The 15246-nt window shown below is 36.8% G+C and overlaps 1 protein-coding gene across 21 annotated transcripts in view; it reads left to right on the plus strand.

The window, feature by feature from the left end:
• Positions 1-343: 343 nt before the first annotated feature.
• Positions 344-15246, plus strand: part of wu:fl23c11 — a 22387-nt gene continuing 7484 nt past the window's right edge. For 2 of the 21 annotated variants that reach the window (XM_073911350.1, XM_073911359.1), the window contains exons 1-6: positions 347-423; positions 536-592; positions 11874-12067; positions 14499-14526; positions 14619-14747; positions 14843-15012. In XM_073911350.1, coding sequence (XP_073767451.1) covers positions 11939-12067; positions 14499-14526; positions 14619-14747; positions 14843-15012 — 456 coding nt within the window. In that variant the 5' untranslated portion in view covers positions 347-423; positions 536-592; positions 11874-11938. Of the gene's footprint in view, positions 593-1354; positions 1398-1656; positions 1745-2813; positions 2908-4111; positions 4235-9266; positions 9519-11873; positions 12068-14498; positions 14527-14618; positions 14748-14842; positions 15013-15246 lie in introns of those variants that run through there. The other 19 variants (XM_073911349.1, XM_073911355.1, XM_073911351.1 and 16 more) reach the window with 14 other exon arrangements.

Consider the following 15246-nt stretch of genomic DNA (forward strand, 5'->3'; position numbering starts at 1 on the left):
AAGTGTTTTTTTCTTAAAACAAAATAATCAGACCATAGGGGAGAACAATCTATTGAAAGCACTGTTTTCTTCCCTCATTGGCAGATTCAGCTTGTTTTAAGGAGAAACTCACTTCATTTTGACTCAATATTTCTGAAAACAAAACTATTTTATCTTGTCTAGAATATTTAGCAATTTACACTAAAAACAAGACAAAAACAGGAGTTAGTTTTTTTTATGTAGAAATAAAATATTATTTTGATTAAATGTGGAAACATGTAATTACACTGCGGTAAAATTGTGCCAATTAAATGATCTGGTTTCACTGCAGAGGTAAATCAGCCAATCCGCTGTTCCAGCAATTGACGGTAGCTCCGCCCATTTGAAGAATTGACAGTTAATGCGTGAACTTGAGTACTATGTTATGGAGAAATGTGGAAACAAGTAAGATTATTATTAGATAGACACACACACACACATACGATAAAAACTGTTGTTTTGTGTTTAAAGAAGTGAAAAAGGAGTGCGAAAGCCAAGCTAGAAATTTCTATTTTAGAAACGGTGTCTATGTCCGCCACGTCGGGGGAAAACAACAGCATTATGATCGCCTCAGGTACAGCTTATGTGCTTTATTCAGTGATAAATGCCACCTCTCTATTGAACACCAGACTTACTGAAAGCAGCAGCAGATAGTTCACCTCAGATCTGAAAAAAAGTTATGTATGTAGTTATGTAAACCTCACCCAGCCCATTTTAATAATGTTAAATTGCCTTAATGTGTATTAATGAGACTAACCCTTGGCATTTTGTTGGGAGTGCATGGACAATATGTAAAAGAAAAGCTATTTAATAGTGTTACAGACACATTGCGTTTCACTGCATGGGGATGTGCTGCATATAATATTCTGGGGATATGATAACCTGTTATATAAATGTCATGGTTTCATATTGTGATTGCTGCTCTTACTCACATTCTTTATCAATGTCTGGGTAAGAAACAAAACCCTTTTCCCCCTTTGAACACACAATATATTAAATTTTGAGAAACATTTAGTGTATTTATTAACAGTAAACTTCTGCTGTCTTCATTAGTTTCAAAAACACTGATATCTTAACAATTCAAAACAGAATCTTTGAAGAGCTTTTCTGCTGGAGATACAGCTGTCCCAAACAACTAGCATGTAAAAATAATAATAATAATACATATACTCTAGTAATGGTATATACCTAATAGCTTGTCGCCGGAGTCTTGTGGTGTTGTGTGTATTAGGACACGGTGTCAGAAGTGTTGTGTTGTAAGACAGTAATGTTGCTTGTAACCAAATATGTTTGTAAATACTTTTTAGGAATAATAACAATATATTTTTTCCATTAGGCTTATTTTATTAAATGTGGAACCCTGTGATTTGGTGGAGACGGTAAGCCACCTCCTTCCACCCTTTTTATTAACAATTCTTTTAATAATGAGCTTTTTTGTTTGTTTGAGGGGTCGATTTGGGTTGGAATAAGGGTAATGTTATGGTTATTTACATATCTTTCATTATTATTTAATTATTATATAGGATACTACTATGCTATATAATTCCAATGTCATGTACTTACTGTTGTTCAAGTATCTGCTTAATAAAAAATAGACATATCCTTAAATTCCCAAAATGTATTTATCTAATTATATAGCTGGTTTACATGGTGAAATGCTGAAGAACGGGTTTCTTCAACCGCCTGACCTTTCCACACCTGGATGAGCAATAACACCGAGCTGGAGGTTATGCAAAACATCACAAAACTCTCATTTATCAAGCATATTCATCCACTTAGAGACTCCACAACACTGCAGAGACGGAACACACACACACACACACACACACACACACACACACACACACACACACACACACACACACACACACACGTGCGACAGTAAGAACAGAGAGAATTTTCATGAAATATACATTTACAAAATGGCTGCTTCAGGGTATCTAACCACATGTTGACAATCATGCTGTGGGCTACTCACAAGTTTAATAGATTACTCCATTTGTTTTCAAGTTTGCAGCACACCAGTGATGCCAACTAAACGCTTCATATGAAATCGAGAAATAAAAAATGACAAATTTCTGATTAAAAAGAAATGACAGTGGACTTACTTTCTTTGTATTTCTTCAAAAGTTGTCATTTGTATTTTAAAAATAATACATTTTTGGTAAATGGTAGCGCTGATGACCCGTTTATTGTTTATTTTATCATATTTATTTGTTTTTTTATTTTTTAAATGTCATTTACATGATTTATTTGATTGGTATAAAAACATGATTGTGTTTTGAAAATGCAGAAAAAGCTGTTAACCTGTTTTAACCTCAGAATAAATCCTCTTCCTTCTGTACATTATTATATTAAGCTAACCTATAAGTGGATTCAACATAATGCAAGGAAATAAAGGCCTAAAATTATAATGGGTTGTGTAGTTACTGCTCATTTTATCCAACAAATGTGAACAAGCAGCAAAATTAGTGTTATTAAGTGAATATCGAGCCACATCCGTTCAGTTTAAGATATATAGGCACCGCTGTACATTTCAGCGCAGGAATCTTAATGTTGGTATTTTTAGAGTTCAGCTGGAAGCTCTTCTGCATAGTTTCACTAACGCTGCTGCTTATGTGGAATCTGACATTCATTATTGTGTTCCTGAAGAGCTCATCATGTGTTAAATTCGACATGTGAGAACATTCACAACCCTACAGTCCCTGAATACACAAACATTAGTTTTTAGAGAGATCTTAATATTATTTGTGTTGATATTTATAACAGATTCATAAAAGTTTTTTATCAAACAGGTTTATCTTGGAGATGTAAAATGCAGTAATGTGGATTGGCCTGTCAGCATGTCTGTTTCTTGCTGTTAGGCATGGGACGATAACCGTTTTCAAGGTATACTGCGGCGTGGAAAATTCAATGTTTTAAAAGCACCAACATTTTCTGTTTTTCTGTTATACCATTCCTAAGGTGTGTGTAAGCTTTTGTTTTTTAGGAAAACAGTATCTTTAGGAGAAAATATATTGAAGATGCTGTTTTAAATTGTAAAGTAATCTGTGTTTTTGAAACAAATGCAGACAGCAGATGTCAAGGATTCACTTGAGTTATTCAGCCTGGCATGTTTACTGCTCCAAAATATTTCAAAAGTTTCTCAAAATAAAATATATTGTGTACAAAGGGGAAAAGATTTAGTTTTTTACCCAGACGTAAGAATATATTTTAGAGGTGCAATCGCAATACTGTGAAACCGTGACATTTTTATCCAAGATTATCATATCGTCAGAATCTTACTGCAGCCTACTCGCTTTTGGAAATATTGCACCAAAATATATTGCAATAAACGATATTATTGTCATTTTAAGAGCATTTTATGCCACTCATTATATAATGCCAGAATGACAGTATAATATCATCAGTGCAGATACACTCTTCCAGAGAACACATCATATTTCATTCTGAGGAATATTTAATGTAATTATAGTCATGTGAACAGTTTAATAATCAGGCATTGGAGTCAGAATGTGAAAACGCAGATCCCAAATAAATAATACCAAATGATTACAAAAAAAATGCAAGGTAAAAAGTAACATATGCTGAAGATATCTGCTGCCAGATCTGTTATCAGCTGCCAAATCTAATTACTTTAATTATCACATCATCAGCAGCAGGTGAACTATGATGAGTGAAAAGCTTATGTGCTGCCAAATACAGCAGCACACTCCAAATACACAACAATATACCATGAGCAGTGTTGACATTAATATGTAAAAGACAAAAAACACCCACATGAGGATATACTGCAGTAATTTATTGTAAATACTACAGTGTTTTTAACCACACCGACGCCTTTAATAGACATAGAGATGTTGCACAATCAGCTGAGGTGTTGCTAGAATCGGTGTTTATGTATGTGTGATGTATATCGCATCACCATAAATGTCTGAGCTCATATATTGATTATTGAGACAGGCCTAACTGTAGAGCTCAGACAACAGCAGAGCAAATCCTCACAGCATTTCCAGTTTTGCCTTGAGTACATATTTAGGTTTGCAATTATGAGCGCTGAACCTGAACTGTTGCTTCTTTCTTATTTAAACAGGCGTATTTTTCCTCTTCATCTGTGAAAATCCTCTGCCTTTATGTGTTCAAGCAGAACTAGCAGCATACATGATTGTTTTACACAATAAACACTGGAGGAATGTGCCGCACGCAGCTCTAGGAGGTAACACGAGCGTGTGTGGGATTTGCATAAAACCCATAGAGTGCGTGACAAACACATACGCGCATGCAAAGCACACAATAAACACACCAATCTTCCTCTACGCATCCAAAACGCACGGCCAGACCGTTGCACACAATGAAAATAATGTCCTTTAACCACGCTAGTCAAAACAGCTCTGTTTCATCCTCTACCCGTCACTGGGATTTCAGCTCGTGCACACTGGTCATTACTCTGTACAATTAGGCAAGATCCTCAAAGTTAGGCAGAATGAGATGCAAACATCTGTTGTTGTTGACTTGATAATGTGCTGATCTACATATGCCACATCCGTCAGTTAGGGTTGTGTGTGTGCTTTCATGTGTTTGCTTGTGTGTTTCATCCGCTCTTGTTGTCTAGTCCGGCTTTGTTTTCTTGATTTCAGAGAATCTCCTTAAGCAGCTTTGTGATTTAGTCAGTAAGATGAAGACAGCAACTGCTTCTCTTGGTGTTGATTATTAAGGCTTTTTGTTCTACATTGGTGCTGCCATTTTGTCTTTGATTAATTCGGCTCTAGTTATCGGGGTGGTCCCGAAATGCTGTTGTTCAGCGTTTGCTCAAGAAACAGGGTTTAGATGAAGTTTCCCTTAATAATTACTTTTTAGTCAAAGTTTTCAAACCAGGCGCATTCTGATTACGTACTAGGGTTGGGATAGACAACACTATGCTGAGCCGGCATCACGATACTCCGCCACGCCCCTTATAGTTGTTAATCGTGAAATTTAATTAATCTTGTCTCTATCTAACAACTCTTCGATCTTTTGAATCTATCAGGTAACGTGTCACAGCGTCAGCACACTGCTTCAGTCTTTGGCTTTCATTATCTCGTAATTTTAGTGAAAACCTCAGATACTGTTGGTTGTGCACCTTTTTTACAGACCAAGATTGTGGACACCATTATCAGAGCTCAACAATAAGGACTGCCCAGTTGCCCGGGGCCAGCGTGAAAGACACTCGGGACAGTAGACAGGATTGTTACTGGCCCCTATCGGCCAGTAACAATGAGCACGTTTTTTTTTTTTTTTGTAACCTGGTAACAACCAGTACAGCGGAAAGATGGCAACATGGCGGCAAAATTAAACAATGAGGCTAAAAGAAAACGTCTGTTTCTAAAGTCTTAGAAGCAGACAATTACATGGGTACAAATTTAAGAAACTGAAAAAAAAAACAGTTGTCAGTTTGGCAAGCCATTTTTATAAAAATTATTTAGAATTGCATTAAAACACCAGCACATTTTTCATACTGCTCTTTCATTTGCATAAAATCTTGAATTTTGCTCATTATACATTTATTAACATATTTAAAATGTTTAAATTCTAGATTCACGGGCATAATTTTGCTACTATTTAAAATATGTGGCTAAGAAATAGCTATTAACTTTTTAGTTTTTTTTGGCAGGGCAAGTAAAAATTTCAACCAATGGCCCGATCGGACCCGTATAAAAAATCCTTAGCGTTGAACCCTGATTATAACAACACAGATCACTCTGCCTATTCATGCCTGAATCCCGCGGGAAACGTGACTGACAGGTGGTCATTTGTGTGTAGCTTATCTTTATTTATTTATGATTTGTTTATGGGTAAAACAAAGACCATGCGGGTCAGGTAGTTGAAACGGTAGGCTACAAATAATTAATTTGTTATGAATTTATTAATTATTTATAAATAATTAATTCACCTCCGCCTATGATAACGATGCCATCGTCCATCGCGGTGTTTCACATTAAACATCGTAAGATGCCAAATTGGTCGACATCGCCCAACTCTGTTACGTACCTCTATCTACATTTTTGGAGAGTGTCAAATATCTCCCAGGAGATACTTGTGTTTTGCAATTTTTGCGAATCAACTGAGACCGCTGTGTACACATTTTCAGATTTCTCAAAAGTGTCATTTGCGCCTGCTGTTCTTACATAAATCCACCAGAGGACTGACTAACTGTCTGACTGACCAATCGACTGACCCACCCTCCTCCTACCCTAAACCCAACCAAGAGTGTTTTGAAAAGCAATCCGGAAGAATAAGAGCCCTCTGATGATTTTAACTCATTTTCAGAGTTTACCACATTCTCAACCTGATATTTACTTGTTTACTTTTGGCGTTAAACATATATAGGGCTACACTTTCAGAATGAGTGTTTGAACTGTGTGAAATATTCTGAATTCAGCTGAGGTTATATATTGAGCCTCTCCAATCTGGTTTCTCTGCACATCATACTACTGAGTCTTGCTCAAACTGTTTATTGACTTTCACTACAGTAAAGTACCTATTTTCAGTAGGAGGACACGTATATCAATCAGAACTGAGAACAGAAAGAAGAGGATGTTTCCTACGCAAGAATCTACTCTCAGTCAAAACATCACAATCATAACTGTTCATTCACAGAGCGTAAAACCACAGTAATTTCATTCATTCGTTTTCTTTTCCTTTATTAATCTGGGGTCGCCACAGCGGAATTAACCGATACAGTAATATCAGTCTTTTACAAATAATTACATTGAAACATGCATCAAGAGACATTGAATTAAGATGTAAATATATTCAATTTAAACATTACTATAATTTTAAAAAATACTCAGTAATGATGTGATGGTAAAGATATTTGCTTTTAAATTATTCTACTGTCAGGGCTACTGTCTGAAAAGATGTGAACGGGTTCATCTTCAACTGTTTCTCCACTCTGCTATTATGCAAATCTTCATGTCCTGTGAAAAGAAGTGTAAAGTGACACCGTCTTCCCTCCTGTTTCCCATTAATCCACATCTGAAACAAACAACTGCTGATCTCTCCATCTTTTCTCCAAACACTGGCTCTGGTTCACTAAACATGCACACACACACACACACACACACACACACACACACACACACACACACACACACACACACACACACACACACACACACTGATGTTTCAATGAAATGTGCATGTTCATTCATTCATTCATTTTCTTTTCGTCCCTTTATTCATCAGGGGTCGCCACAGCAGAATGGACCGCCAACTGTTCCAGCATATGTTTTTATGCAGCGAATGCCTTAAAGCTGCAATCCATCACTGGGAAACACCCATACACACTCATTCACACACATACACTATGGCCAGTGTAGTTGATCAGTTCCCCTATAGTGCATGTGTTTGGACTGTGGGGGAAACCGGAGCACCCGGAGGAAACCCACACCAACATGGGGAGAACATGCAAACTCCACACAGAAACACACACTGACCCAGCCGAGACTCAAACCAGAGACCTTCTAGCTATTTATTTTAAATGTACCAAAATATTCAGGTACAACTTGTAGATCCAGGAGGTTGTTCTCTCAGAATAAACCCAGACAGGTTTATCAGCACTGTTGTGTGGGACTGAAGGGTTTATTCTACAGTAACCACTGGCTGGATGTACTTTATCCTGATTATTACTCCGCTACTGGACACAGAACATTAAAAACACACACAAAGACACAAAAACCTTGTTCTGAGCCATAATAGTTTATTCATTCTTTAATTAACTGTTAAGCTGGCAGAAATGAAGAGCAGGACATTGCATCTAGTTTGTGATTGAGATAATGTTGGTTTTATATGGATGGATTTTTGAACATTTGATTCGCTGTAGTTTAATATGTCAGTTTGAATATTGGTCTGAAATGGCATGCAAGTCTGGTTTTAAAACAATATTAGCACTATTTAATTGACTAGTGTTGTACTTTGACAGTCATTGGCTGATATAATATGATTTCACTATATAGAATTGGCATTGAATACTGAAATTATATTGTTAAAGAGAAGGTCTGAATGTGCGAATATGAAACCAATTTTACCCCAATTATTTCCATTTCGTGCCATTTTGTTGGCATGTTAAAACTGAGAGATGGAATATGTCCCAAAACACTCTAAAACACATTTGGGTTATTGGTTTAATTATAGAAGACACAAGTTTATAGATTTAAAGCATTTATAATACAAAACATTTATCATTCTAATTATTTTCATGAAGAGCAACGCATGATGGAAAAAAACAGTGACTAATTTGAGCATCAAGCTGTTTGGTAATATAACACACTTTTATTATATTGTATTGGTACTGGATGTGACGCAGTGTGCCCTATGACCATAAGTAAAACATTTTTATAAATAATCAAACCTCTAATGAAAGAAACGATGGCTTTATAGAATAACCACTGGAATATGTTATTTAGATGTTTATAGCTTAAAATGTTAATAAAACAGCCCCTTTAAACGTGTTTATCAGATCTGTGTCCAGAGCTTCAGAAGCCTGTTTTGACATGTCGCTCACTCTCATGCTTTACTACATTGTTATGAAGGTGATATATATCACATTCATGACATCTCTTTCCTTATTTTTAAGTTTTACATTTGCCTATGGAAATGATTAAAGTCTACAGGATGTTGTTTTATTTTTCTTTTCAAATTAAAGAGATGGCGAGACAAGATTCACCTGGGGATTTTATTTAATTACCCATCATTTGTATTTTGTTATCGTTTAACACTAGTGTCTGCCTCACAGTGATGTAAAAACAGTAATCCTATCAAACAACTGTTTAATAGACGTCTAGTAGACATCGAAATGTAGACAGCGTGGCTAAAACAAGGCTAAACTTGGGCTGTCTCTGAAAATCTTATAGACAAGAATAGCCCAAGACTAGAGTAGTGCTCATTTCATTCATTTCTGTTTATTTGATGACTAGTTTTGCTCTATTCTTAGATGTTTTATATTTTCACTGACAGCCCAAGTGTAGCCTTGTTTTAGCCAAGACAACTATGTTTAGTCGTCTATTAAAAATGCTTGATCATACTGAGTATAATTCATATTAAATTAACCATCAAAATATATTTTATTAACATCTACCCCAACCCTGTTATATATACTGTAATAAATTATTTATTAAATTACCCATAACCCAACCCTCACATGTAAAAAAATGAATTATGGTTGTACGGTGACACAAAAATAACAAGTGGTGCTCGCTGCAGAGCCATTTGTCCGCAGCTGTATCCCTTCTAGACATCATTAATGTAATCGTCTGCGGCTGCTTCAGTATCGGCATCAAATCTCCGGGGGTGTTTTGAGGCAGTGCTAGTCTAACGGCAGGTTAATGTGACGTGTGTGTGACATGAGGAGTGTCTTTGCTGGTGATGAAGCTCTGGGTGGAACAGAACACATTTGTTATTCAAACATTTCCCTGTAAAAGAGAGTTTCCTCCTGTCAGTGTCACAGATCCAGGAGAAGCCCGGTGAGTCTGACTTCAGCTAATTAACACACACTGAGAAACACAGCGAACACAACTAATTTAGCTAATAAAAGCAAAACTAAAACAGTTAACACAACCTTAAATAGTTATTACAAACTAACGTTACCACAAGTAAAACGGCTAACAACTGTTAATAGACTTTGAAACGACTAAAATACAATCTCAATCGGTTAATAAAGACTAAATTAATCCGGCAATACAAACGAACACAAAATAAAACAATGAATATAAACGAACAGAACTGAAACAGATAATACAATCTAAAACAGTCAATACAAACCAAAATAGCTCATATAAACGAACACAACTAAAAACTGCTACAAAACAACTAAAACAGCAAATACAGACTAACAACTAAATCAAACCAAAACAGCTATACAGACTGACTTTACCAATTAAAACGGCTAACAACACAACTAAAACATTTAATATAAACTAAATCAGTCAATACAAACTAACACAACTAAAAACAGCAAATATAAAACAACACAATTAAAACAGCAAATACAGACGAACTCAACTAAATACAATATAAAACAGCTAACCAAAATGTGAAATACAAACAGCTAAACTAACACATTTAAAAGGGCGAAGACCAATCAACACAATTTAAACAGATAATACAATTTCAGAAATCAGTTAATTAAATTAGGCAATACAAACTATAGATCAGCTAAACACACCTCAGCTGTTACCAGCCTATTTATCGTTGCTGTAAGTGTGCATTTAATTGTATTTATCGATTTGTTTAATGTTTAAGATGTATTCTCTCCAAGTGTATGGGTGTTTCGCAGTACGGGGTTGGAGCTGGAAGGGCATCCACTGCGTAAAAAATGTTGGAATAGTTATTGGTTCATTCTACTGTGGCGACCCCTAATAAATAAGGGACTAAGCTGGAGGAAAATTAATAATTGAATGTATTCTCTCTCTTATGACTGTCATAACAAATAAAACCAAAAGAAAAACAAACTTCTGTACAGTAATATTTCTGTAAAAATAAACTCTGCTTTATTATTTTACTGAATGCCAAAGTCTGAATGTGCAAATATAAAACCAACTGTACCTCAGTCCATATATTTACTAAGATGATCAAACATTAAACAATACATATATTACTCTTTTAATTCATATTTGTTAATGTTAGTTAATTAAAAAAAAAAACTAAGAAACTCCCTGCTGAAAGAACAGCCTAGGCTGGTTGGTTGGTTTTAGCTGGTTGACCAGCCTGGTTTTAGAGGGGTTTCTGCCATTTTTAGGCTGGTCTTATCTGATCAGGCTGGAAAATAACCAGCTTGATCAGCCTGCTTTAAGCTGGGCATAGCTGGTTTTGGCTGGGCTCCCAGCCTGGCTAGGCTGGTCAAGCTGGAAATGGCCAAAACCCCTCTAAAACCTGACTGGTCAACCAGCCTAGGCTGGTTTAAGCTGTTTTTTTCAGTAGGGTGCGCTTTAATAATGGATTAGTGGCTTTAATAATTATGATAATTAATAAACGCTGTGCAAGATTGTTCATACATTAATACATTAACTAACAGTGCATTATTGTAAACCTGTTGTTGTTAGTATAGATCAGTAGCCACAGTTTGACCGTTGTATTTGTGTAACTGTGGTGAAACTAATAACACTCATTATGGAAAAGACACACTAGAGTTGCGACACTTTCACTAGTCTGCATGAATGATAAACACACATCCCTTCAGCCCTCAGCGATTGAATGTGAACGCATGCTTGACTTATCCTCGTATAAACATTCTCAATTCTGCTCTTTGACATGTAAATGTTTCAGTAAAGTCTATTTAAATCAAGCGGTTAGTTCTGGACAACAGCACTCAGCATGTATTGTTTTTAAAAGATGTCTAATAGACATTTAAACATGATCATCTTGGGTAAAGCAAGAATAAACTTGGTCTGTCAGAGTAAATCTAATAGATGTCTAAGAATAGACTTAATCTAGACTAGTGGTCAATAAGCAGAAATGAATGACGACACATATAAAGTCTGTCTGATCTGTCTGTCTGAGGATTGGTCTAGTTTTGGGCTATTCTCAGACGTCTATTAGATTTTCTCTGACAGCTCAAGTTTTGCTACGTTTAGATGTGTATTAGACGTCTATTAAACACAAAGTTTTTTGCTGGGTAATAAAGTAAAATGACAGTAAAACACAGTTATTTTGCTTTATTTCTCTACTTGAGTGTTGAGTTGTGTTCGTTTGTAATAAATGTTTGTGTAGAATCATGAGAGCCGTTACTGTGCGGATGTGCCTGTTCATTAAATGTGTGTTCATTTCTTGTGTGTGTGTGTGTGTGTGTGTGTGTGTGTGTGTGTGTGTGTGTGTCTCAGTGTGTTGAGCAGAGATGAGTGTTGTTGTCTGCTAAGGAGTCTCAGTGTGAACCCGGACGGTATCCATGTGTGTGTGTGTCATGAGTGTGTGGACACTGCTGCAGCTGCTGGTGTGTGTGTGTGGCGTGTGTGGCGTCGATCAGCCGCTGGAGAAAGTGGAGCTGTCGGGAGGTCAGCAGCTCACCTGTGGTCAGGTACAGTCACACACACACACACACACACACACACACTGATCGACAGACATGCTTACACTTGGTGGTGTCGCACTTTGACCTCATAGCAGGAAGGTCGCTGGTTTGAGTCTCGGCTGGGTCAGTTGGTGTTTCTGTGTGGAGTTTGCATGTTCTCGCCGTGTTGGCGTGGGTTTCCTCCGGGTGCTTCGGTTTCCCCCACAGTCCAAACAGTCCTAACTGATCAGCTAAACTGGCCATAGTGTGTGTGTGTGTGTGTGTGTGTGTGTGTGTGTGTGTGTGTGTGTGTGTGTGTGAATAAGTGTGTATGGTTGTTTCCAAGTGCTGGGTTGCAGCTGGAAGGGCATCCGCTGTGTAAAACATATGCTGAAATAGTTGGCGGTTCATTCCGCTGTGGTGACCCCTGATGAATAAAGGGACTAAGCTGAAGGAAAATGAATGAGTGACAGTAAGACATTCTTTATATATATATATCATTAGTATTTAGATGAGAGTTTCTGTACATTCTCCTAATTTCCCTCATAGACATCAAACATGCTCTTATTATAGATGAAACCCAACCACAGGCGAGTTTAACCACCGGTCAGCCATGGTTTTACAGTGGTGATCAGGTCAGCCATGGTTTTACAGTGGTGATCAGTAGGCTATGGTAAAGCAGCTACTGTGCTGTAACACATCAGTGTGTGTTGGTGAGAATAACAGTGTGTAGTTTGACAGAAACCGTCTGCTTTAAACCTGTTCTCAGTGTGGATCAAACACACTCGCTACTGCTCAGACATGTTACTGCATGAACACGCTTACTGAGAATCTGGCTGTGTGTGTGTGTGTGTGTGTGTGTGTGTGTGTGTGTGTATGTGTGTGTGTGTGTGCATTTTTGAGTGGGTGTAGGTTTTTTTTTTTTAAAGTTTGAACTCTTGTTTTATATACAGAGTTGCGTGCAGATTTATTATTATTATTTTTTTTATTATTCACACACACACACACACACACACACACAAACACACACACACACACACACACAGTGTTTTCTCATGCAAAACAGTCTATCGTGACATGCATCTTCATGGTCAATGTTTTTGCATCCTCGTGTCACTGATCCACTGTTATTTGCTTAATTATGTTTATTGTTGATCTTCATTTAAACTCTTGTGGGTAATTTACACTATATTTAAGCAATTAAACAAAAGAAGCCAGTGTTTAAGGTGCAGTGTGTGAGTTTGACACCCGGTGGTTGAACTAGGTATTGCAGTCCAGGATCAAAACACACACAAGCGCAGGTTGCCAGATTGATGACCAACAGGAGCGAGTCTAACAGTCAAGTTTAAAGGCTGATTTAAATTATGTTTTGAATAAAAGCCACAGCTTGTGATAGCAGGAATATTCTCCATATTAAAATGAGTTTTTGTCCTAATCAACACCTGAAACTGATATATCTGAAGCGGCTTCTGTTACTCACAGCTGAACAACAGAACACTGATCAGCTCATGTACAGCTTATGTGCTTTACTCGGTGTTAAACACTAATAATCTAAAATTATTATTTTAAAATTATTAATTAATTAATTTTTTTTATTTATTTATTTAATAATTATTAAGTGAATTCTCTGAGAAACACACACAGCAGAATTCAGAAGTCTTAATAATCCTAGATTATAGTTATTATTTTACAAGCACTTTATTTAGCCTCCCTGGTTCACATATTGTGCAGTTATTATAGTAATTATAATTATTGGGCAATAATGATATAGGTGGAAAACCCTGAATCCCAAAACTGATGAAAATTACTCATACAGTTATGAAAATAACCCATACTTATGCTGTCACTCTGTGTGTGTGTGTGTGTGTGTTCGTGTTTTTGTGACATATCAGGACACAAATCTGCATAATGACATGTGTATGACACAGGTATTACAAAAAGGAGGTGAAATATGAGCACATTGGTGACGTCCTCATTTTTTAAAAAGCTTATAAATCCTACAGGATGAGTTTAATCAGAGAGTAAAGCTGCACACAGTCTACAGTGATGGTTGGGTTTAGGGGTGGGGTGAGGGCAATATAATATACGGTTTAGACAGTATAAAATGAATGGAAACCAATGTAATGTCCCCACATTTCACAAAAACAAACGTGTGTGTGTTTGTGTGTGTTAAGTGTTTAAGTGCTGGGCAATAAAGTAGTGTGAGTGTTTCACAGTTGTAATTGTCTGCTGTTGTAAACAGATTTCTGTAGTTGTAGTTAATTTTGAGTTGTTGTTTGTTGCATGTTTAATGCTCATTTGTGTAGTTTACTGGATGTTTCCAAGATACTTTAAACATCCCTTGATGAGTTTTTGCTGTAGCATGTTGTAGTCATGCATCAGTTTAAGAGGATTACTGTGAGCAGCCATGTTCAGTAAAATGATTCCTACATGAGTGTTCCTGTTTGTGTCTCTGCAGGCTGTGTTCGACTGTGAAGTGCGATCAGGTAAGAACACTAGACTCAAGTGTGCACTAGTGTTTGTGTTAGTGTGCACTACTGTGTTTTCACTTCATGATGTGTGTGTGTGTGTTCTCCAGCATCTCCGGCCTGTATGTGTGAGAATGAGGGGGTGTCTGTGAGCGGTCTGCATGTTCGGCTGGTGCAGTGTGGGGAGCAGAAGGCCTGGAGTGTGTGTTTGCAGATCCTGCTCAACGTCACAGCCACAGGTTAGTGTGTGTGTGTGTGTGTGTGTGTGTGCACGTGTGTGTGTGTGTGTGTGCATGTGTGTGTGTACTCATCAGGTGTGTGTTCCCTCTGTTAGACACAGGTGATGAGGCCAGCGCTGATGATGAAGAGGGTGATGAAGATCTGGAGAGTGTGTTGAGCAGTGCCAGTGTGTGTGTGTGTTGCTATTATCCTGTACAACAACACTCCAAAACACTGCACTTCACCTTCAACCCCACCACACTGCAGGACGACAAGACAATACAGGTCTGTGTGTCTATAGATCTGTTTGTTTATATATATATTGATCTGTCTGTGTATCTATATCTGTTTATAAATCTATTGATATATCTGTCTGTTTGTTTGTCTATATATCTGTCTATATTTCTTTGTCTATCTATGAATCTTTCATATATATATATATATATATATATATATATATATATATATATATATATATATATATATATATATGACATATATGTGTCTAAATATCTGTTC

This window comes from Danio rerio, chromosome 8 (assembly GCF_049306965.1).
Source record: "Danio rerio strain Tuebingen ecotype United States chromosome 8, GRCz12tu, whole genome shotgun sequence".
Classification (NCBI taxonomy): Eukaryota; Metazoa; Chordata; class Actinopteri; order Cypriniformes; family Danionidae; genus Danio; species Danio rerio.